The sequence below is a fragment of the Equus przewalskii genome, chromosome 24, assembly GCF_037783145.1.
Source record: "Equus przewalskii isolate Varuska chromosome 24, EquPr2, whole genome shotgun sequence".
In the NCBI taxonomy this organism is placed as follows: domain Eukaryota; kingdom Metazoa; phylum Chordata; class Mammalia; order Perissodactyla; family Equidae; genus Equus; species Equus przewalskii.
In genome coordinates, this window is record NC_091854.1 from 3,137,087 (window position 1) to 3,153,458 (window position 16,372).

A 16,372-nucleotide genomic window follows, 5' to 3' on the forward strand; every position below is an offset into this window, starting at 1 on the left:
ACTGAGGAATTAGGCCTTGTAATATTGCTTGATAAGACCCTCTTTAATTTTTAGATGGGATCATTTGGATGTTCCTTAAATCCTTAAACTTTGAATGGCAGACTTTGAGAGTCATTGGTGGTGTATGTGGGAGGATGTCAAGAAAACATCAATGCCAGATAGACCTCCCCTTTTCCTCACTCCCAAGAAAACTCCCATCTGTCTTTTGATCTTTGCCTAGTCTTCCACAGGAGAGAAACATACTGCTTTGTCCTATTAAATGCAAATAACCCTGTGAGGTAATCCATTAAATATTATAAATAATTTATCCTTAATATGAATTTATTCATAGGCCACTTCTGTCAATAGTCAAGTTTTGGATGAGTGGAGAATAGTGAGAACATATCGATTTATTTTTCTATACCTTCAGTTCTGTTAATTTCCTTTTATGGATTTTGAAATTGTAATTAGGTACCTATAGATTTAGAATTGTAAAATCTTGCTTATGGATAGGCCATTTTATTATTCATTAACTTTAGTAATGCATCTTGCCTTAAAATCTAATTAATGTGTCCGATACTGGTATACCTTTACTAGCTTTCTTCTGGTTAGTGTTTGCATAGCATAACTTTTTCCATCCTTTAACTTTGTACCTTTCTGTATGTTTAAGATATATATATCTTTTATAATTTTGATCTTTTAATTGGAATCTTAATCCACTTATATTTAATGTAATTACTCATTTATGTGTGTTTATAATTACTATCTGCTTATTTGTTTTTCTATTACCCCCTTCCCTGCCCAATGATTTACCTTAATTTTCTCTCATTTATTTCTTTTGTACTGATAAAGTGTTTTAAAAATTTCCACTTCCCCCACCAACAACTTAGCTAGTTAAATATTCTTTTACTATTCTTTTGGTAGTTATTGCAGATATGCAACATACATCCTTAACTGATTATAGTCTAATATATATTAGTTCTTTTGCCATTTCCTGGACAATGCTGCAATCGAATACATATTAACTCTATTAACCTCTCATGCCTTTTATCATGTGTTTCAGTTTTCATTTACCTTAAACCCCATGTGACATTATTACTTTCTACAGTCAATATTCATTTACATTTTCCTGATTTTTTATAATTTCCAGTGCTCTTTATTTTTTCCTTCATTTCTGTGTTTCCATTTGGGATAATTCCTTTTTCCTAAAGAACTTTCTTTAATGTTCTTTAGTATTTCTTTTACTCTTGCTGGCATGTTCTCTCTGCAAATGTCTTTATTTCGCCTTCACATTTGAAGAACATTTCCTTCTGAGTAGAATTCTAGGTAGAAGGCATTTTCTTTCATTTGCTCAAGAAATATTTAATTGTATTCTGACTTCTATCATTCCTTTTAAGGAAAAAGCTGTCAGCCATTTTATTGCTGGTTGACAGTACTATGTCTTTATTCTTTGGTTATTTTCAATGCTTTATTTTTCTTATTTTGGTTTTCAGCAATTTTATTGTGATGTACATGAGTGTGTGTTTCTTTATATTTGCCTTGTTTAAGATTTTAGAACTTCTTGAATCTGTGTCTTGATGTCTTTCATTAATTTGGAGAAATTCTTAGTCTATTTCCTTTTTTTTTTTTTCCAAGTGTTGCTTTTGGCTTATTATCTCTTCTTTCCTTTTAGGATTCCAATTACTCATATATTACATCTGTTTATATTGTCTTGTTGTCTCATGTTCTTTTCTGTATTTTTCTTCCTATTTGCTTGCATGCTTTGGTCTAGGTGGTTTTTATGGATGCATCTTCAGTTTGCTAGTCCTTTTTTGATCACCTGTCCAATCTGTTATTAAATACATTTATATAGTTTTTAATTTCAATTTCGTACTTTTTTCTCTTCCAAAATTTCTTTTGTTTTTTCACAAGTTCCAGTTTCCTGGTGAAGTTCACGTTCTTATTTATTTTTTGAACATATTCATCATAGTTATTCTAAAGTCTATGTTTGATAACTACACTTACTGGGTTATGTATGCATCTCATTCTGTTTTCTTAGTTATTGGCAGGCCTGGGCTTTTTTATCAAAAGCCAGACACTGTATATGAAAATTTGTAGATGCTGCTGTTGACTTATTATCTTCCACAGAAGGTCCACTCTCTCATTTGGTAGCTAGATAGAGTGAGAACTAATCACCTTCATTCAAATCAGGGGCAGAGTTGACCTAGGCTGGTTTTTTGTCCACCTCTTGTCTGCCCCACTTGTAGAGCATAGCCCTTCAGAAGTTCCAGCCATATGCCGGGGTGTTTACTAGGGCTCTTCCTTCTTTAGTTACTCCTGCACTTCAACTTTTGTTTCCTCTGGACAGTCAGAGTGCAGAAAACTCTCCTCCGATTTACAGAGATTTTTTGTTTAGATTCTTAGCCTCTTCTGCTATGCAGCTTAAGAATTAAGCTCGCTTTCCTGCACTTTCTTCTGCTTCCAGTTTCTGACCTGTTACATTCCCCAAACCCAGTGTGTCTCTAGTCCTAAAAGATTGCCAAAAGTCTCTTGCCGTCTCCTCTGAGCTGTGATACTCTACCAGATTCTTAGCCTTCCTTCCTCTGCTAAGAAGTGGCCAGTTCCCTCAGGGTAAAAGTAACTCTAAGCTATCATTTGATTTCTCTGAAGTTCCCTTTTCTCTGAGATCTTGGCCCCCCAGTCTGTCTTCAGTAGCTCTCCAGTGCTTCTAACAGATTTTTGAAATATTATCCTTTAAAAGCTTATCTATCACAACCAGAAGCAGATGTCAACAAATTATTTCCTGAATGTCTATTGTGTGCCAGGTTAGTGCTAACTGCTGTAGTATAATGGTAGTGTGTTTTTAAAAATTTCCAAAACATGTAGTTAATAAGTTATATGTATGTGTGTTTTTATATAAGACATATTCTCTGACTCAAGGTGCTGACGTCCTACTAACGTGGAAACATGACACATAAACAGGTACAGTGGTAAATGGTTATGTTAGAGGCGTACAAAGTATGGTACAGGAGCTTGGAAGAAGAGCACTGAACTTGGACTAGAGGTAGGAGTAGGGGAAGTGAGTCAGGAATGCTTCCTAGAGGAGGTGTGAGTCTAGATAGGACTTTTTCAAAGACTGTGAGTCAAGCACCGATTGTCATCGACTAGGCCCTATTAACTTCTCAGTGTGTCATATTACTACTGAAAATGTATTGTTTATTTCTATTTAAAACACTAAGGGATTTAAACATTAAAAATATGTTTGAGGATGTAAAATTTAGTTTAAAAATGTTAACCATGACAACTGATTTTTCCATAGGTGTTCAAAGCAATGAATATCCCACAAATCAGAAATCCTTCTCTGCCTCCTCCAGAAAAAATGCCTGAAGCCTATTCTGCAAAGATTGCTCTTTTTGGTGCTGGGCCTGCAAGTATCAGTTGCGCTTCCTTTTTGGCTCGATTAGGCTACTCTGACATCACTATATTTGAAAAACAAGAATACGTTGGTGGTTTAAGGTAATGCCTACATTTATTTCATGTTTATAGTGTCAGAAATGATGGGGTAAAACAATTATGAATATTGTTGGTTCATAATCATATAGGAACTTCAGGCTCACAGATGGTATTTAAATGTTCTTTTCCAAATGCTCAAATTTTGATTTTATTATTCACTTTAAATTCGCAGTTGGCTTTAAGCAATATTTATTTAAAAATTTCGGTCTAGTTCTGTGAATTTAAGAGAAATCTTAGCAAAATATTTTATGGATAGAGGAAACAATCATATGAAAACTTATTTCATCCCTGTGAATCTTTTCTTTAATGGAGATGTATCTGGAAATTATGGAAATTAGACATGCGGAAAACCTAGCTCTATAAAATATTGGATGATTCATTTTTGTTGTGTACACAGACATGTCCTGCTCACATATTTTCAGTTTACAATCTCTGAAGTTCTGCATTTGATTACAATTATGTCACACTATACCAAAATGTTCCATTTTAATATACATTTATGCAGTGTTTGTCTCATAAATACCTTATTCATATTTACTATTAATCATTATCATTATTATAAACTAGGATTCAATCACATCGTCTTTTATTCCTATGAAGATTCGTCCATTGAAATGGAAAATGTTCACTTTGGATCAGTGACTTTCAGATATTCAAACGAAGCTTAGAAATTGGGTGGAGTTTGCTTTATTTAAAATAAATGGAACTCTATAGTAAACATATGTTGCATTTATGATCATAAAAAATAAAATTTATTTTAATTATTCAGTGGATATTGCTTAAAACATTTGATCTAAAAATGAGAAAGAATTTGGGTGGTAAGTTAATTTATTATTTTCCCTAAATATGTCATCTTGCATCAGAAAATCATGGATTATAAAATACAACCATTTGGCGTATTTGTTGCTATACTTTGGGTTTAAGTTTTTATGCTACTGGACTATTCTTTAAGCAACAAATGTGTTATTTGATAATCACAGAGAATAAATTTGAACAAGTTGTGACTAAAATTTGTGCTTATGTTTATCTTTTATGGCACCTGTAAATATGTATCAACAAGTGAATAAATTTCAATATCAGTCAAATGATAATATACTAAACCCAAGATAAGCTATCAGTCATCAATGTAAAACTATTTGACTGAATCATCAAGCAAAAAGATCACATACTAAGACCAGCCTGTAGAGAGGATATGAAACATAAACTGAAGAAAAAACTACCCGATTATCAAGAAATAATTATTTTTCTCTATCGATGCTTCACCACTAAGAGTTTTAAATGATTACACGTATTTTGTAAAATTCTTTTTCCTGGAACATAAAGTACCAATGTATTATTTTGCTGGAATGATTTAGAATATATTTTTTAATGGCATTTTACCACAGTTTTATTAATTAGGAAAAACATAATCTATTAGCAACATATGTATAAGCTTTGTACATTTTTTTCAATTATACACATCAACGAATATGTGAGCTAATTTAAAAAATATGAGCTTAATTGCTGTGTACCCTAGTAGACTAGGAAATTTTTTTCCCCCTTAATTGCATTTTCAGAAGAAGCTTAAAATGGAGCAAGCCTTGTTTGTGAATTATTCTGTATTGACAGTTTTGGTAGAAGATTATTACGATTGTTAGCATCTTTATCTCTTTTTTAACTCAAATACGGGATGAGCATTTTTAAGTCATATAAGTTGGCACTAAACTTGTTTTTATATATTCACTAAACCTTTTCTAGTGGGGCAGATTCCCCTGGATTAATGACCAAACATGTTTCTTTTAAATTCTTTGGTTTATTTTCTTTCCTTTTTCTTTGAATCTTCCCAGTATCTAAGGACAATATGAAGTGTTTAATCAGTGTCAATTTTTTTATCCATTCATTCATTAATGTACACTTAAATTGTTTCCATATCTTGCCTATTGTAAATAATGCTGCAGTGAACATGGGGGTGCATGTATCTTTTTGAATTAGTGTTTTCATTTTCTTTGGATAAACACCCGGAAGTGGAATTGCTGGATCATGTGGTAATTCAATTTTTAATTTTTTGAGCAACCTCCATACTGTTTTCCATAGTGGTTGCACTAATTTACATTCGCACCCACAGTGCACAAGGATTTCCCTTTCTCCATATCCTCGTGAACACTTGTTATTTCTAGTCTTTTTGGTAATAGGCATTCTAATAGGTATGAGGTGTTATCTCATTGTGGTTTTGATTTGCGTTTCTCTGGTGATTAACGATGTTGAGCATCTTTTCATGTACCCCTTGCCCATCTGTATGTCTTCTTTGGAAAAATGTCTCTTCAGATCTTCTTCCCATTTTTTAATCAGATTGGGTTTTTTGCTATTGAGTTGTATGAATTCTTTATATACTTTGGACATTAATTCCTTATCAGATCCATGATTTTGAAGTTATTTTCTTCCATTTGGTAGGTTGCCTTTTCAATTTGTTAATGGGTTTTTTTGCTGTGCAGAAGCTTTTTAGTTTGATGTAGTTAGTCCCACTTGTTTATTTTTGCTTTTGTTGCTTTTGCTTTTGGTGTTGGATTTAAAAAATCATCACCAAGGCCTATGTCAAGGAGCTTATCACCTGTGTTTTCTTTTAGGAGTTTTATGTTTTTAGGTCTTACATTCAAGTCTTTAATCCATTTTGAGTTAACTTTTGTGTATTGTGTAAGATAGTGGTCCAGTTTCATTTTTTTGCATGTGGCTGCCTAGTTTTCCCAACACCATTTATTGAAGAAACTATCTTTCCCCACTGTATATTCTTGACTCCTTGTTGTAAATTAATTGACTGTATATGCACAGGTTTATTTCTAGGCTCTCTATTCTGTTCCTTTAATCTATGTGTCTGTTTTTATTCCAGTAGCATACTATTTTGATTACTATAGCTTTGTAATATAGTTTGAATTCAGGAAGTGTGATGTTTCCAGCTTTGACCTTCTTTCTCAAGATTGCTTTGACTATTGAGGGTCTTTTGTGGTTCCAAATTTTAGGATTGTTTTGCTTTTGTGAAAAATGCCATTGGAATTTTGATATAGATTGCATTGAATCTGTATATTTCTTTGGGTAGTATGGATATTTTAACATTATTAATTTTTCCAATCCATGAACATGGAATATCTTTCCATTTATTTGTGTGTCTTTCGATTTCTTTCATTAATGTCTTGTAGTTTTCGATATACATATCTTTCATCTCCTTGGTTAAATTTATTCCTAAGAATTTTATTCTTTTTGATGCAATTGTATTGCAGATTGATTGCAATCTTTATTGATGCAATTGTAAGTGGGATTGTTTTCTTAGTTTCTCTTTTTGATAGTTTGTTATTAGTGTGAAGAAACACAACAGGTTTTTGTGTACTTATTTTGTATCCTGCTGTTGTACTGAGTTCTTGTATTAGTTCTAACAGTTTTTTGATGGAGTCTTTAGGGTTTTCTATATATAATATCATGTCATCTGCAAGAGTGACAGTTTTACTACTTCTTTCCAACTTGGATGCCTTTTATTTCTTTTTCTTGCCTAATTGCTCTGACTGGGATTTCCAATACTATGTTGAACAAAAGTGGTGATGATGGACATCCTTGCCTTGTTCCTGATCTTAGAGGAAGAGCTTTCAGCTTTTCATCATTGAGTATGACATTAGCTGTGGTATGTTAAGGTACATTATATCTGCTTGGTTGAGAGTTCTTATAATAAATTGATGTTGAGTTTTGTCAAATGCTTTTTCTGCATCTAATGAGATGATCATATGATTTTTATCCTTCATTTTCTTAATGTGGTATATCACATTGACTGATTTGCAGATTTTGAACCATCTTTGCATCCTTAGATAAATCCTACTTGATCATGGTGTATGGTACTTTTAATGTACTGTTGAATTCGGCTTGCTAATATTTTGTTGAAAACTTTTGCATCTATGTTCATTAGGGATATTGACCTGTAATTTTTGTTTTTTGTGGTGTCCTTGTCTGGTTTTGATATCAGGGTAATGCTGGCCTTATAAAATATGTTTGGAAGAGTTCCTCCCTCTTCTGTGTTTTGGAAGAGTTTGAAAAGGATTAGTATTAATTTTTCTTTAAATTAAATTCTTTAGTAATGAAGCTGTCTGATCCTGGACTTTTGTTTACTGGAAGATTTTTTATTACTGATTCAATCTCCTTAGCAGTAATCGGTCTCTTCAGATTTTCTGTTTCTTCGTAATTCAGTCCTGGTAGGTTGTATGTTTCTAGGAATTTATCCATTTCTTCTAAGTTGTCCAATCTGTTGGTGTATAGTTGTTCACAGTAATCTCTCATCATCCTTTGTATTTCTGTGATATCTGTTGTAACATCGCCTCTTTCATTTCTGATTTTATTTATTTGAGTCCTCTCTCTCTTTTTCTTGGTGAATCTAGTTAAGAGTTTTTCAGTTTTGTTTATCTTTCCAAAGGAACAGCTCTTAATTTCATCGATCTTTTCTATTGTTTTTTTAATCTCTATTTCATTTATTTCTGCTGTAATCTTTCTTATTTCCTTCCTTCTACTGACTTTGGACTTCTTTTGTTCTTTTTTCTACTTCCTTGAGGTGTAAAATTAGATTGTTTCTTTGAGACTTTTCTTGTTTCTTGAGCTGGGCATTTATTGCTGTGAGCTTCTCATTCCTGATACTGCAAGAAATTTACAAAATAATCAGTAGCTTTGCTTTCCTCCACCTATTTCTTCTTTTTTTTCCACAGCATGAGTTTAAAAGGGTTAAAGGACTTGATATTATGATAAAAAAGATAACAAAGATGGTGTTAAGAGACTGTAAGTGTGCATGCATATATATACTTTATGATTTTGTCTATTATGTATAAAAATTAATATATTTGGATTAGGACATTTCTGTGAGATAGGATAGTCAGGGCAATGGTGTCCTTTGCTTTAGCTGTTTCAAATGTTGCAATGTTTTCACTATGTCTGTTGCATTTCATATTGATGGACAATAAAGAGAAATGTGGTTTGGGTTAAATAGTAATGGCAGTAGGAAATATTTTGAGAATATGTGTGATGCAATGCAAATTTAAAGTTTGGTACCTGCACCATAATAAACTGAAGCAAAGCTCTATCAAAGTATGAGAGTTGTGCTTTAAAAAGAATGGAAGAGAGTTATTATAGGTAAATTCCATTTATATGAAAGAAAATGAACATAGAAGAAAGATGGGTTTTTTTCAGGTTAGCTGGTGCTCTACTAACTGTACTAAAGTATTTATGGTTGCCACAGGAAAAATTCTTTTAAACCTTTAGATTGTTAAAAGAGCACAGATAGAAGAATAAAAGTTTCTTTTCATAAGCATAACAAACCTGGGAAGCAATCATTCCAATCCATCTCCGTCTTCTGTCCTTTTATTCCCTTTCTCACCAGTCTTGAGGGTAATCTCATTTACTCTCATGGTTTCAATTACCACCTACATGCAAATTATTTAAAAATCTATATCTGCCCTGACCTCTCTCTCTGGCCTGGTCATACATTCAAATCCTGGGTATCTCCTCTTATAAACTTCACCACACCAATCAATATTGCGCCTCTTCCTGTGTTTACTGTCTCAGTGGATGGCATTACCAAAACATAAGGGATTTATCTGCACTATTCTTCAATATTCTGGCAATTGTATTTTGTGAATACTTTTTAAAGTGTCCTCTCACCCCTTCTTCTCTGATTCCTTAACATCTCACTTCCTGTACCACTGCAGTAGCCTCCAAATGGTTCACTTTCTGTCCTGATTTGTCTTTTTCAACTCTATTTTCCTTGTCATTTCCAAATCTGATTATATTGCACTTCTACTTAAAATCTCTCAATAACTCCCCATAACCCAAGAGGTAAAGAATCTGGCTTGGCACAGAAAGCCCTCTGTGACCTGCTATTTACCCATCTTTTCCCCTCTCTCCCTTCATTTGGTAGTTATTGATCTTCTGCTCTGTGCTGGTCATTATCTCAGGCACTAGAGCTACAAAGGAGAGCAAAGCAAACTGCTTGTTGTCGTGGGGCTTATACTCTAGTGGTGGGCAGGCAGGTGATAAAGCAGCAATAAACCAGATATAGAGTGTGTCAAGTGATTATATATGCACAAAAGGGTTTTAAAAATGGCAGTTTATACCGGATGGCAGTGCTAGCACATGTGATGCCTGAAATAGATTATTTTTTTAACGTGCTTATCCTCTAGTCTGTAGAATATAATTATTTTCAATAAGGATCATGTAATAATCAGTAATAATAATTATTTTCATTCATTCTTATAAAATAAAACATTAACAATTAAAGCAATTTCAATATTAAAGATACAGTTCACACTGTTTCACTATTTTAAATTTTAAACACAAATTAAGAACTCCTTGTGGTCACACGAAGTGACAGAATTGAAGTGATTCATGTTTCCTCATGTGCTATCATTTTATCAATTCCAAATCAATCACTTAAGCATTGGAATATGTAATATTGTTGGGGTGGAGCCTCATGCTGCCTATGGGCTGTTGGAATTAGGGATACTTTTAGCTGAATCAGCATGTAACAGTGGCCACTGTTTAAGTGGAGTTCTCCATGTTAACTTCCCTGTAGAACTCAATGTTTATTAAAGAAGAGATAATAAAAGTGGGATCATTTAAAGCTTGCACACATATTACTACACTCTATAACAACTATAGGAATCATTTAGAATTTAGATTCACCGAAGATTTTTTGGGGGTGACAGTGTTTAGATTATCAGTGCATTGTTTAGAGTTACCAGTTCATGGTGACAATACAAAATGGGCTTATTTGAGTCAGTTTTATACCTGTTTTTAAATAGTGTAAAAATCATTGCCTGCACCTGGACTTGGCATGATGCTGGTAAAGGAATAGTATGATGATAGAGTTTAGGGCTGTAAAAAATCATGGAAAGGAATTATCTGAGGACCAGTGTTGGGATGGAGGAACCAAACTTTAGTTTTAGGCGTGATAAATTTAAGATACGTATTAGACATCCAAGTGAATATAAAGGTTTGAAATTTAGAGCCATCATGTATTGATGGCATTGAAAGCTCTGAGACAAGCAGGAATTCACCTGATGTCCAGAGCAGTAGTGTTCCTACTAAAGCCTGCTGACACCCCGCTGCTCTATTTCCCATCCCCTGAATACAGCATGTATGCTTTTCTTTCTCCTCCCATTTCTGTTCCTCCTCCTTATGATTTCCCCCTCCTGAATTGCCTTCCCTCTTCTCCACCTATGTGAAAGCTGATCATTTGTCACATTTCACCTACCTGATTATCTCATCCCACAATAAGCCTTCCCTCCTTTGAAACACTCTTGTTCACATTTGTATTTTACACTTGTTGCATTGTACTGTGTTTATGTGTGTATCACCCATCTGACTGCTGACCACATCCACTGGTGAATATAAATATGTCACATTTATAACAATCAATAATCACCTCTCTACTCCTGTCTACATGATTATGAACAAATCTGACCAACTCTTCTTAGTATCTCATGTTCCACTTGTTTTTTATAGGAGATGCTTGTTGATGTGATTCTCACACATTTGTTCATAGCACAGGGCTACGTGTTGGCTACAATGCTTTCAGAGCAGTATGAGGCTCTAAGCAGAGCTACTGAAGCCCCAGCAGCCTGGAGTTCCGCTTGCTCTGATGCCTATTCAGCTTTCAAAGTTATACTTTCTCCTTGTTCGAGTTTCTTCCTGCTAGATTGATTATGTCCTCCTTTCTTTCTTTCTGGTCAACAGAAAAGTTGTTCTTGCTTCTTTTAACCTGCTTGGTCATAGCTCTTTCTTAAATCAGAACTCCTGGCCTGAACTGGCATCATTTTTTCTTTTATGTCATATACTTCTACTGAGATCTCATAAAACTCTTAAGTTAGGGCTTAGTCAGAGGAAGGTACTCATTCTCACAATGTATCTGGATGTATTTAGAGCCTCACCTTGCTGTGGTTGGTTTATTCTGATGGAATTCTTTATTCATGGCCCATTGTTTTTGCTGTCCTGTCTGGCCTTTTGAGGAACTTCATCAAACTCCAGTTTTAGTCCATTTTCAGTCTTTCTCCCATGAAGCCCCAGGCCTATCAAGACTGGGTGTCAGTTTATGTCTACATACAATCCATGGTATTTAAAATCCTTTCTGCTTAGCCTTTGAAGGTAGAGGGAAGGAAAAAATCTCTCTTCTCTTAGGTCACAGTGTCTTAGCCACTGGGCTGGGCCTGTGAAAGAAACTGACAAAAGACAGATTAAGGAGAAAAACAAACAGTTTGTTAACACATGTATCATGCATGCATATGGAACTCATGATGAGTCACTCAAAGGGATGAGCAGAACTTGAGGTTTATATAGCATTTAAGAAAAAACAATAAATTTGTGGGGAAGTGATAGGACAAAGGAAAAGGGGTTTAAGCTTTCAGGGGCAGCAACCTGTGAGAAGGCAAATGTATGGGGGAAACTAGTGATAGATAAGGGTTATTTAAAAAGTAAGGTTTGTGACATAGGTTCCTCTTGGTCCCCATCTCTGGGCTGATAAGGGTCTAGAACTGTCTCTTTGTGATTGAGAGTTCTGCCCTTCCTGCTGTGGAAAATGAGACACACCTTTGAAAATTTACATCCTGCTTTTAGGCAAAGTAAGGGGGCAAAGAGCTTTTCTTGTATCTGCGTCTTCTCAATTGTCTTAAGCTCAAAATAATCCTTATGCCTAAGTGACATATTTTGGGGTGGCATATTCTGATACCCTAAAAGGCCAAGCCCTTGTGGGGCCCAGAGCATTTTGATGACCTCTGGGGTAGTGTGGCTGGCATCCACCAGTTACCTTAAGAGATTCTTATCTCTGACCTCTGCCGCAAATCATTCTTACGTATAATCTTATGTCCTAACTACATGGAAAGTTCCTTTAGTGTAAAGTCTTTATTTTATACTGTTTAATACTTTACATTTTCTGTAGCACTGAGCATGGTGCCTTGCTGATTGATATATGGAAATTAATTGGATAGTCAAGGTTTTAAGTCACCAAAGAATGAAAAGACTATGTATGCACTTTGAAAGACATTGCATTGAATGATCCAGAAGGTTCATCTTCAATAATTATTTATTTTAGAAATCAATCTCTATAATGCCTGGATATATCTCTTTTATTGCATGTGCTACGTTCTATTGTAATTGTTTGTGTATCTTTGCTCACCAGGATGAGAGCTTATTAAAAGTGGGAATTTGGTGAAATTCGCCATCAAATCACTGCCACTAATATTGTGCCTGGCACTTTGTAAATGTTTGTTGAATGAACAGATGAGTGAATAAATGAATTGCTATTATTCATGAACATATGTAGACTTTTTATTACTATAAGATATTGAAAAGTTATTTGTGCTTATCTTTAATCCTCAAAACTATTATACTATTGAAATTATTATATTTTAGACTCATGTTTTTTTTTTTAAGTGCAGACAATAAGCACTGATATCAAATAGAATTAATTACTGCTTTTTTTTTTCCTATCCAAAGCCCCAGTATGTAGTTGTATATTCTAGTTGTAAATCCTTCTAGTTTTTCAATGTTAGCTGCTGCCACAGCATGACTACTGACAGATGAGTGGTGTGGTTCTGCACCCAAGAACTGAACCCAGGCCACCGAAGTGGAGCGTGCCAAACTTAACCACTAAGTCATCAGGGCTGGCCCAAATAGAATTACTTTTTAATGACTGTATCTTTTTGGGACACTTACTGCTTTCATAGAAGAAGGTTGGTTTACTATAAAATGTTCTATAAATCACATGGAACTGATCCTGGAATTTCCTAAACGGCAGGATAACATAGAGTTACAGATTTGAATTTGAACAAGCTGGAGGTATAGTTGTAGAATATATATATATGTGTATGAGTATATGTATATTAAACACTATATACTTTAAAGTAATTTTTGGTTTTTTAGGATTTTATTTTCTTAGGACTTCATAGAATTGTTAGTAGGTAAGTCAACTAAATACTTTAATAAATTTAAAAGTATTGGAATTGCTTTTGATTAATTGCCTATTTATCATTTTCCATTGTCTATATGTCTTTATTTTCACATCAGTTTCTACTGGAGCCCATATAATATTTTGTTGTGCATATAAAAATTTGGATGTCCTCACACTCACATTAGGTAATATGAAAATACCCTTAGAAGAGATACTTATTCCTTTAATACTACTGATCAATAAAGATATGTTACATTTTTCTAAAGTGATGATTTTTCCACAAATGCTTCTTCTTCCTTTTTTTTTTTTCAGTACTTCTGAAATCCCTCAGTTCCGGCTGCCATATGATGTAGTGAATTTTGAGATTGAGCTTATGAAGGACCTTGGTGTAAAGGTAAATGAAAGCATAACACTTACATATGTACTGCTCAAAGAGCAAGGAGTAAGCTCCACACTAAAGATTAACAGCAAAATGTCACACATTTTAGGAAAGAACAATTAAAAGCTACACCAGGCAGAAGCAGAAAGAGGCTTCTCCTTGCTTAGGGCATTTGTCTGTCTACTGTCTGAATGCCACTAGCCTGGAAAAGGGCAATCAATAGTTCTCATCTGGCACGCCTGCATGTGATTAATTGTCTGTGAGAAACAAATTCCTAAATTGCTTTAGGGGTTCAGTGCAGCTAAGGATTTGGTTTCTTTAATCATGTTTTTTTTAATGCAAGTTATGTGCACTCCATAGTGTTCGTATTTCACAATTTGGAACATAATTCCTTACAGAGGTTTATTTTATTTATTATATGCATCATGTCAGTAGTGTTAATATGATTATCCTTTCTCAACATAGGCAGTAAATCAGCAAAGTAGAAAGCAATAGCTTTGTATTCTTCAGTTTTGCAAAATAAATATTGTGTTCTTCTTTTAAAGGTAGTTGAAAAGTTGATACATCCTACTTTCAGAATATATCTTTAGATATTCTTGTTCTTTTCTATTAATTAAGAACATTATTGTCTGGCTCTTCACTTGAACATATTGCTGTTTTTGTTTCAAAAATCTTAATTTTTCATAATAGATGTAACCCAATAGATAAAAGTACTGTGATTTACATAATACATTCTGTCAGTACATACAGAAGATATTTTGAAAAGTGATTAACAAATTAATCATGGCTCTTGCATTTAGAAATAAAAATTTTAAAAATCAATAAAAGGAGAAACACTCAAGACTATTTTGTGTTTTTATATTTATAATTACATTTCATTTGGCAGTAGTTAGGTGATGAAACTTTTACACAATCACTGAACAAAAAATTTTAGAGCAAGTACAAAGTACAGATGTGCACAACTTTATGAAAACAGCATTAAAAAACAGTGTTCAAAATAGATCATTTAAAGGTGATTATTTGCTTTATGAAAATACGTTCTAAAATGCTCTTTAAATCTCTTTCATTTTGAATACAAGTTCTGACTTGTCTTATTAAAGAAGAAAATGATTATTGAGAATTCAAGCTAGTATTTTAGGTGTTACTACCAATTTAAGATGAATAAGAAATTAGTTTAAGTTGCTTCTAAGTTTATCTTATAATTAACTGCAAATTTGCATTCAATTTTTGCAGTACTAGATGTATGGCATAAATTAGGGCATACCCATTACTCTTATTAGGAAATACATCAAGACATATTAGTCAATGTGCTGAGTGCCAGAGAATATACATTTTAGCTACAGTCTTGCTACTTTCTTATTTTATAGTCAGATAACCTTGACAGAGTCAATTAATATCTCTAGCCTTGGTCCGTATCTGTTCAAAGGTAAAAGTATGCTACTACCATTTGTGTAAATATAAACACATCTGCTTATATATACATAGAATAGCTCTGGAAAGATACAGGAATCTGAGAGCATCAATAGCCTTTGGGAAGGTGTAGGGAGGATTTTATCACCATTTTGTACATTTGAATTTTAAACCCTATGAATTTATTAGGTTATCAAGAAAAAATTAGAATCTAAATTAAACAGAAGGTTAATACTGTCTTGTCCCTCTCTGAGGTTGTTTTAAGATGTGAAGGAGATAAAGTATTCAAACTTGCTTTGTAAATGATAAATTGTATGTACAATTCTGAGGAGACACAACATGGCATCTTTTCATGTCTATGAGATAGCATTTTTAATTATATTGAATAAATATTTTTCTAGACTTTGAATACTAAAATTTTATTTAGTTTTTTATTTTAATGGAGAGGGAGTATTACATTTGTTAACTGCCCTTTTTTAAAACTTACGTTCAGTTAATGTATTGAATTATATTAATCTTTGCATTTCTGGAATATATCCATTTTTGCATTATGTTTTATTATGTCTGTACATACAGAATCAGATTTGTTTTGTTAGTCTTTCTGAAATTTTTCTTTTTTACTTATTGATGCAATAAATATTAAAACTCGAAATATAGCTGCGAGTAGTCAACTACTGTTGCTGTCCTTGGAGTTTCAAATTTACTTGAAAGACTTTTTTTGTTTGTTTAGCTTTATTTATTTTTGTTTGTTATTTTTGTGATTTCTTGGTAATAGAGTTATGCTAGGCTTATAAAAATAAACTGAGCATTTCATTATTTGATTGTTAGTAAGAATAATGTCTTGAGACATCCTTTTTGCTAAATTTGAAAATTTTTCTCTTCTGACCTCAAAGCCTTTTTATGAGAGACAGAACTTTGACTTTTTTTTCCCCGGGTCCTCCCTGGTTATTGGTTTTTCCACCTATTTTATTCTCCTGTCAATTTGGCTAAAATATGTTTTCATAGAAAAAAAAATTCTGTTTCATTGAGACTTTTGAATTAATTAGCATAGACTAAACATGTTATTCCAATATAAGATAAAAATATCTTGTCTGTACCTGTGATGATATTTGCTTTCACATTTCTAAACTTATACATTCTGTTTTCGTAACTTTTTTCTTGATAAGAAT

General features: G+C 33.3%; 1 protein-coding gene across 2 annotated transcripts in view; it reads left to right on the plus strand.

Moving 5' to 3' along the window:
* DPYD (dihydropyrimidine dehydrogenase) overlaps positions 1-16,372 on the plus strand; it is a 773,365-nt gene that overhangs the window by 214,498 nt on the left and 542,495 nt on the right. For both annotated transcript variants that reach the window (XM_070592141.1, XM_070592142.1), the window contains exons 6-7: positions 3,278-3,474; positions 13,727-13,808. In XM_070592141.1, coding sequence (XP_070448242.1) covers positions 3,278-3,474; positions 13,727-13,808 — 279 coding nt within the window. The remainder of the gene's footprint in view (positions 1-3,277; positions 3,475-13,726; positions 13,809-16,372) is intronic.